General features: G+C 42.5%; 1 protein-coding gene across 1 annotated transcript in view; it reads right to left on the reverse strand.

Annotated features, from left to right (window-relative positions):
• FAM13C (family with sequence similarity 13 member C) overlaps nucleotides 1-9,441 on the reverse strand; it is a 176,580-nt gene that overhangs the window by 57,675 nt on the left and 109,464 nt on the right. Inside the window, exon 6 of the mRNA XM_007958879.2 lies at nucleotides 1,278-1,368. Coding sequence (XP_007957070.1) covers nucleotides 1,278-1,368 — 91 coding nt within the window. The remainder of the gene's footprint in view (nucleotides 1-1,277; nucleotides 1,369-9,441) is intronic.

Here is a 9,441-nt window from a genome sequence, read left to right on the forward strand (position 1 = left end):
AGTGGCTGGTGGGTTTGAATTGCCAGCCTTCTGGTTAGCAGTCAAGTGCCTTAGGTATTATGCTACCAGAGCTCCTCAGTAATATAGTAGCTACCATTAATAGTTATCATTTTCCACTGTTATTACTTTACATTCAAACATGAGAGATGGCTGTTTTGCCTTGCTTAGATGTTATGGACCATTTTAAACAGTAGTGTTTTAAATGTATTATTGTTAATACTACTAATATAGGTTACCTTTGTAAATCCCTTCCATCAATTCCTAGATATAAGGGACATCTCATGAAGTACTCTCTCTCTCTTAAGCCTATTTCTACTATCCATCTAGAAACCAGTCTGCACATCACTGATAGATTTGTGTTAGGAAAGATAAGCTCTGCTCTCATTTCTACTCAATTTAGTGTTTCTTTGCTGTCTAAGTCTTCTGGGAGCATCAGTGTGCTTTCTGCTTGCTAGCCAACCTACCATTCCTGGGATTAAAAGTGGTGAAAGTTACAGACAAAATAAGACTCAAATATGAGATTATTTTTTTTTTGACAGAGGAATTAATGCTAAAAAAAAATCTGACAGACAAGACAATACAGGATAACAACAAGTTAATGCCACTCACCTTCCACTTTCCCTGTGTTGATGGGTCATCTTACAAGCAGTTAATAGAAGAAAGGAGTAGGAGTTTAAACTCTTCCATCCCTAAATCCCACTGTCGTTGAGTCAATTCCAACTCAGAGCAACCACACAGAACAGAAGTGCCTAGAGGATTTCCAAGGCTGTAAATCTTTACAGAAGCAAACTGCCACATCTTTCTCCTGTGGAATGACTGGTAGGTTGAACAGCCAACCTTCCAGTTAGGAGTTAAGTGCTTAACCACTGTGCCATCAGGGCTCCTTCCTCCATCCCTACATGACCTCAAAGATATCACCAGTTTCAAGACAGTACAGGTTATCTAGGGCCAGTGATGTCAAACAAGTACACGCTCATGTGTTCCATAATACCAAGTAGAAAAACGGAGACCAGAAGTTGGGATGTGTGCTTTTCACCTGAACCCCATTTATGGAAGTCTATCTCTTGGCCCCTAGCTAGAGACAATGCTCTACCTTACAGCACATCTTCATTCCCCCGATTCCATCTTAGCCACTCCTGTGTAACTCAGAAACACCTTTTCAGCTTTCATGTTGCTCCAGGTATCTTATCCCACTGGGAGCAAGTTTAGAATGAAACAGCAAAAGGCTGAACTACCTTCAGAATACAAACGAGGACATCCCCAGCCCTGCCACTTACCTTCAGAATCCGCCCCATCAGCAGGCCCAGGCACGCTCTGGATGGAAGCTGGTTCTGGGTCCTTGACTCCATGCACCTGAGCAGCTTCTTCCTGATTTGTCAAAAATGCAGAACACAGATCAGATTCAAGGGCTTGGAGCTTCAGCAAGGAATTTTGCCAGCAAAAGCAGAACATCAGGCTAGTTCAGTAGATGCCTAACGCCTAGCTGTGGGTCCACAGCTCGCACAAGCACCTTTCTCCAGCACCGGGCAGGAAGAGGGCCGTGGCCACAGCTGCTGCAGGGAAAAAGCTGGTTGTGTCGGAATTCGATAACGCGTTACTCCACATGCAGCCTCTGATTCTGCCTCATTTAAATCCTAACATATATAGATTATCTATGACACATGGGACTGGTGATTTCGTCAGCAAGAGACGCTGCACTTAAGAGAACTAATCTGAGGTTTCTGCTTCCCGGGTGCTTGAAGCTTTAGCTTTGCAAGTATTTCATTCATTGTGCTGACATCAGGAGCGGATGACATTAGGCCCCTCCCAGGCTACCATTCATAAAAGCCATCGTCCCCCCACTGCAAAGCCTGCAGCAGACTGCACTGCATAAAGAGTTACAGCTGCAGAGGATGCCTGGCATCTGGGAGGGGCTTCAAGGGCCCTCTTATCTGCATCTGTATCTGGTGTGTATGTGTGTGTATGTGCATGTCTTCTAAAGTTACTTCTCTCACATGGTATGACTGCAGCTGCCTTTTATCAAGAACACAGTCGAGAGAGATGACCTTGGTCATTTACTGTGGCTGAGCCACTGAGGGAGATGTAATTTCTCTTTCTTAGCCCTCAGCACAACCTCCCACTGGTCCCCTTAATTTCTCATTTAAATCTCTCCCATGGTTCTTAATAAGTGCAAAGCTGTATGGACTGACACACAAGCATCCTGCAGTGATGCAGACACCTGGCAAATTAATTGCCCTGACCAGGTAAAGGTGAGGCATGCCTGAGGCCCTGGCTAGCACAGCTCCCCCACAACAGGGAAGCACTGCAGGTCTCAGCAGCTCCTGTACTAACCCAGTTTCAGCAGGTACAGTCACCTGGAGCAGGGCCATTGGTCCTCTCCTTATGGTGACCACCCCCCAAAACACACACACACACACACACACACACACACTCCTATTCACACACTATTCTCCACATATCTTATCCTCAGTATCTGTACATCCTACTCCCTCACACACCCCCACACTCTAGCCCCTACATACTCACACATACCCCCACACACACCCTCACACCCTACTCTCCCACATACCCTCCTATCCCATACACATATATATGCTCACAACCAACTCCCTACCCTCACACCTTACTCTACACATACACCCCCACCTGACCCTACATATACTCCCATCCCCCAACCAAACAAAGACTCACACCTTACCTCATATATATACCTACTCCCCAACATCTTACACCCCTGTGGCTCTTTACACAACATACACACATACACAAAGGCCTGTACATATCTCATCCATTCTGTTAAGGTGAGTAAATATGAACCTACAACAATGTTTTAAAAGCTGCTCGTTAAGAGACATCTTAAATCTGCTATCTTTTCTCAACTTTGAAAGCAGCAGGTGCCTAAGTGGGCTCAGAATCCTCTCTCTGCCATGCTCAGAGCTGGGGCTAGATCAGGTACAAACCCCTTGATGCTCAGGAGCTGCCCCCTGAGAGACCCAACTCAGCTGAGGCACCTGCCAGATACCAGGACATTTTTTACAGCCTCCTTTCCTTTCTGGGGATGTTTTTCCAAGAGCTGAGTGTGGAAACAGGAGCCCGAGTTTTTCAACAGGAGGTGCAGCAAGGGCACCAAGTTTTTGGAAGGATTTAGCAATAAAGCAGCTGGGAGGCAACTAGTAGGACTCCAGGAACTGCCTAGTAGAGGCCCTTGGAAAGCAGAATGACTTCTCAAACCAATCCTGAAAATTAAGAAATAATACCAATTGTCACAAAACATGTATGAACTACTGAATGTAAAACAAATCTGCTTTAAAAAATTTCACCCAAAACAAAATAAAAAGTTAAAAAAAAAAAAAAAAGAAATAAAGAAAGCATGCCAGTTCTCCTCTTCATTTAGAAGAAAGACTTAGTACTAGCAGCCTCTGTCAAACTCATATGCACTCTGTTTATTCTGTGAAGCAGAAAAGGGCACAGGCTTCAGGTTCACACAGACCCAGAAGGGAATTTCTGCTCTGCTAATACTACGGTCTGACTGTAGCCAAGTATCTTGGCTATTTCAAGCCTTAGTTTCATCTGTAAAAACAGAGGATAACAACAGGGACAATGACAACTGCTTTAGAGGGCTGCTCTAAGGATTGAAAGAGAAAAGTCATGGAAAGCACGTTGCCCAGCATCAGCACATGGCAAACACTCAAGGACTGAACGCCAAGGTTATTTGTAAGGTCTCCAGACCCCAGAGGCTGCTGGGAAGAGCTCAGGTTCTGTAGCAAAACCAAGCCCTACACCAACTCTGAGACCCAGATTCAACACTTTCTTTCTAGGGCCTCACTTTCTGCATGTATCAAGCAAGGACCTCAGGCTAGATAACTTTTAAGTACCCTTTCAACTTTAAAGCAGAGAAAAGCAAACATAAACTGGGGGTTGATGCACAGAATCTGGCACCAAGTGGGTTCTTGGAAAGGTCTGTGGAACTGAACCAAGTGTTCATGAAACACAAACAAATAGCAAAGAAAATGAAACAATAGTTCACAGCACACAGTACACTGTGGTTCATATTCAGAGGCCTCCGGGCTCTCAAAGGCAGTGACATACAATATTTGTGACCCAGCTAGAAGTATTAATTAGATTGTTCTTATCTATTGTCCTTCCCCATCTTCTGTGTCACTGGTACTTATACTGAAGCAGAAACGATTCCAATTGCCAAGGTGATCCAACACGATGTGAAATTATTGAAAAATATCATTAATAACACACACAAGCAAAATTTTATTGGAGATAATTCCCATGGTTGCAGCTGTATATTGAGAAGGAACTTCCAGAAATTCTAGCTGGATTCAGAAGAGGACATAGAGCAAGGAATATCATCAGTGATGTTAGATGGATCTTGGCTGAAAGCAAAGACTACTAGAAAGATGTTTACCTGTGTTTTATTGACTATGCAAAGGTATTCAACTGTGTGGATCATAACAAATTAAGGGTAACATTGAAAGAATGGGAATTCCAGAACACATAATTGTGCTCATGAGGAACCTGTACATAGACAAGGAGGCAGTCATTTGAACAGTACAAGGGGATACTGAATGGTTTAAAATCAGTAAGGGTCTGCATCAGGGGTGTATCCTTTCACCATGTTTATTTAACCTGTATGCTAAGAAAATAATCCAAGAACCTGGATATATAAGCTTCATATATATCTATATCTATCTATCTGTCTATATATATATATTCTTCATATTTATACATATATATGAAGAAGAACATGGCATCAGGATTGGAGGATGATTCATTAACAATCTGCAATATGCAGATGACACAACCGCAAGATGAAACTGAAAGTGCTTGATGCACTTACTGATGAAGATCAAAGACTACAGTCTGCAGTATGGATTACACCTCAACCTAAGGAAAATGAAAATCCTCACAACTGGACCAACAAGCAACATCACGATGAATGAGGAAAAGACTGAAGTTGTTGGGGATTTCATTTTACTTGCATTCCCAGTCAACACCCATGGAAGCAGTAGTCAAGAAATCAGACATCATATTGCATTGGGCAAATCTGTTGCAAAAGACCTCTTTAAAGGGTTAAGCAAAGATGTCACTTTGAAGACTAAGGAGCACCTAATATATGCCATGGTATTTTCAATTGCCTCATATGCATATGAAAGCTGGACAATGAACAAGAAAGACTGAAGAGTTGATGCTTTGAATTGTGGTGTTGGCAAAGAATACTGAAAATACCATAAGACTGCCAGGAGAACAAACAAATATGTCCTGGAGGAAGTGCAGCCGGAATGCTCCTTAGAAGTAAGAATGGCTAGACTTCGTCTCAGTTACTTTGGTCATGTTGTCAGAAGGGACTGGTTCCCCAAGAAGGATATCATGCTTAGTAAAGTAAAGGGTCAGCAAAAAAGAGAAGACCCTCAACAAGATGGACTGATGCGGTGGCTGCAGCGATGGGCTCAAGCATAGCAAAGATTGTGAAGATGGCGCAGGACTGGGCAGAGTTTCATTCTGATGGACACAGGGCCGCTATGAGTTGGAGCCTACTTGACGGCACCTAACAACAACAACATGTGCCAAAGGAGGTCAAATGGCATTGCTGTTTTATTCCCCTCTGAGTTGCTATATGGAACTAAGCTTAAAGGAACAGGAAAGAAAAGGAGAAGTGGAAAATGGAGCAGGAGAGAGATGATGAAGATCTGGAAAGAAAAGAAGACCTTCACATAGAAGGGAGAACAAACAACGGTAAATGGAGGAAAAGCATATATGGAATGGAAGGAACTGTACAGACCAGGTGTACTCCTAGCTAACCCTGGATTAATCCATGGCCTGAAGACAACCGGATGTTCAGCAGTAAAGGGTACCAGTAAGCAGTAAAGGGCACCCTGTGTGGGATGGGCCCATGAAGTGATACTTCTCCTGATGACCAAGTCGGATAGACATCAAGCCTGTCCCATCAGGGCTGAGCCTTATACAGCCCTCCCCCCATCCCAGGAGGCCACAGACAACCCATACAACACACCCAAGTTCATGTTCCCATGCAAAGGTAATATCACACACCTACCTCCAGATGCTCAGATGCAGTTATGAATCCACAGATAGCTACACTAGACAGAGATATGGGCCCCTTCCTCATGGGGCTTCCAGTCTAGTGGAGAGAGAGCTAATAAACAAACAAGTCATTGTCATAGGGCTATGGAGGAAAGAGACATAAAGTCCTGCTTCATAATTCAATCATGCCTGACTCACTGAGCTTTAATGCAAGACCACTCTTTTCCCCTTACAGGAAAATGAAGAAGGAAAGGAAATTTCTGTGGTCATAATGCTACCTCAATCCAGCCCTCCTCTTACAAAGACTGTGAGACCGCCCTCTGCTCACCTTTTGGGGCCAGCATGCTATCATTTTCCCAGGCTTATTTCCAAAGTCTCTGTGAATGGGTGTGCAAGAAAACAGAGTAAGGGCTAATGGATCCTCTAAATAACAACTCCTTCTGCCTCCCCAACTCTTATTTCCAGCTAAGAAAGAAGCAAAGGGAAGTCCATGAAACCTACCTGTGGTTTTCTAAAGCTAATTTTTCTCTTTTGCATAATAGAATATGCTACTTGTTTTAGAAAATACTCATTTTCTCTGCTCTACAATTACTTAGGTCCCACTTTGGCTCAGTTGGAACAGAGAACACCTACACAGGCTGGGTTGGTAAATACTATTTTAAGGTACCATTGTCTGCAATTTACCAGCTGTAGGACAGGGTCCACTTGCATTTAGTTTCTATGAAGGGGTTGGTGCCTCTCCCTCACTCCTTATCAATCCAAGAATTGTATATAGATGCAGTATGGTGATACAAAACAAATCAAACAGGACATGTGCTTAAAATTGAGGGCACAACTGGATCCTAAAACATCCTCACGTTCTCTTACCATTCTTCCTCCTTGAGTATCCATGTTCCCTGGATATATTCACCCCACCACCACGTGCACACATTTAACACCCTTCCTTTAACATCTACTCATTCACCTGCCCCCACCACCAACTCCCCAGACCACATTCACCATATTAAAGTCTTGAGTTAGTTCTGATCACTTTATCTCAGCAGGGTAAAGTCTGTCTCTCTTAGCATCTTGTTTATTTCTTTCTTAACACTCACTACAATATGTGATTTTATTTGTCTACTTATGTATTGGACCTTTCCAGCTCCGTAAAGGCTGGAACCATGCCTTAATTATTCACTATTGTATCCTAGCACAATAAGTATCATAGTAGTCAATCAATTCAAGGCTGTCATTGCATGTTTGTTTTTATGAAGCCTTTGGGCATCATGCTTGGGGGTGTTTTCTGTCCATCCACATTTCAAGTCCCCCCTGTTGCCCTGTGCAGAAGCTTTAGTGAGCTTAAGACTTACTGGTGGAGGGAGAGGTCTATAAAAAATGTGCACTCCCAGGCAGGTCTCACCCCCAGAAGTTCCAATTCACCCCCAGAGATTCCCAGTGGGGTCATTTTAATTGTAGAAACCCAGTGTCCAAAATTTTGAGAAACACGAGCCTACTCTCCAGGGCCCTGACACACTCTAAATGCCCATTTTGGTTTCCTATGTAGCTCAGGCTGCCCTGAGCCCCAGCCCTCTGACACCTTTATTAACCTTTTGCTTCAGTCTCCACTTGAGAGCTAGACCCCCATACAGGGATGCATAGAGGGGCTAAAATGCTTAGAATCAGTGTTGCCTCCTGAACTCCTATTGCTATACTCTAGATGTTCTTGACAAAATAACTGGGACTTCTTCCAACACTGATAGCACCAAGAATAAAGTCAAATTCACCAGGCCCTCATAGACTCGGGGCTTCGCTAATCCCTCAGGGTCTGTGCTGCTATGTCCCAGCATGCTTTGTGTCCAAGTCTAACTGAAGGATGATTTACCTCAGCCCAGTCCACCCTAGGTCTGTCAGCTCAGGATAGTCGCCCCTTGCTTTCCTGTACTTTCTAATGGAGAAATTCAATTTAAGAATAAACTATTCACTTTAAGGGGCCTTCTATTGACAAGGTGATCCAAGACCTATTCTGATTCTATCAGTACTCTTTTAAAACAAAGACAACCTAGCCAAAGCACACAATAAATAAAACCAAATTTCTTTTCAGCCAAAGGATGTCCTCCTGGGAGGGGCAATCTTCATCTAATTAGAATATCCTTGTTATGTTCACTTTTAAAAATAATTAAACAAAAACAAGATGTCTGGGAATGGATAAGATAGCTTTATAAACACATTTTAAACCAGGACTCTGAGTTTTCCTAGATAAGACATTAATTTTCTATAAACAGTAAATTTCAGTTATAATTCAAAAAATGGCCTTCGATGCTATCTCTTTGTGGTTACTAAAGCATAGGTACTAAGAAGGAAAAAACTTGAATAAGCATTTTTCTAAGAACATCAATTATATCCCAAGGGCTATAGCCCACAAATCAATATTTCTTGGTGGCTATTCTTGTTCCAATTTCTGGTAGCCATGAAAAATATTCTAATATAAACTAAACTTGAGTAAGATGCAGCTGCAGAACTAGTTCCACTGACCCATTCTGTGTTCCTGGGCAAAGCATTCAACCATGCTGGCCCCAGGCCCTTCTTTTTTTTTTTTGATGACACTACCTTAAGCCCTTCAGTTTCTAAAGTTCAATGAATATTAGAAGTCTAACCTTTACAATGAAAATCAAAAATCACATGCCATATAAAGTAAATTACCTACTAATGCCTTTAAAGGTGGCAGGTCACACTGGAAACTATTTGCCATTTCCTCAAATACAAGTCTTTTGTTAGAGGAAAAAAAAAAAAATCAGCCTCTGTCTGTCTTGCAACTTTAGCTTCATAGTCCTAAGAAAGTGAGTAACATTCTAAAAAGGGCAAAAAATAACAATAAAAGGAAGGCCAGACTCCAGGATATTAAGTCAGGGGTTGACTGTGTCCCTATAGACTACAATATAGCAGTGGACATCCTGGCGTTCGTTTTTCCACTGTAGCCCCTGTACCTCAACCCCAGCACTAATTCCAAAGCTGGTTATATATTAGATTCTCAAATATTATTGGAATAAAGAAGGTCACAGCTATCAGGCAGAATTTTGTTCTTCGGACTAGCAGTACTATTTTTTAAAAGCTAGGTGGGAAAGATGTATCTGGAAGCTGTCAACTTAATATTTTTACAAGTGAGAGCATGTGGAAAACCCAAAATGCCACTCCCCATCATTTTATCACAAAATGAAAAATTTAAAGAACAATCTCTAAGTTAAAGACTTGTTCATAGACATAGCTTTATCTATAGCTATATCTATCTATCTATCTATCTCTATATATGGAGGCTTAGTAGGGAGCATAGTGGCTAAGACACTTGCCTGCTAACCAGACGGCTGGCGGTTCAAACCCACCAGCCACTCCTCGGAAGGAAGGTTGGGCAATCCT

Source organism: Orycteropus afer, unplaced genomic scaffold (genome assembly GCF_000298275.1).
Source record: "Orycteropus afer afer isolate SDZICR_OR568_19922 unplaced genomic scaffold, OryAfe1.0 scaffold00016, whole genome shotgun sequence".
NCBI lineage: Eukaryota > Metazoa > Chordata > Mammalia > Tubulidentata > Orycteropodidae > Orycteropus > Orycteropus afer.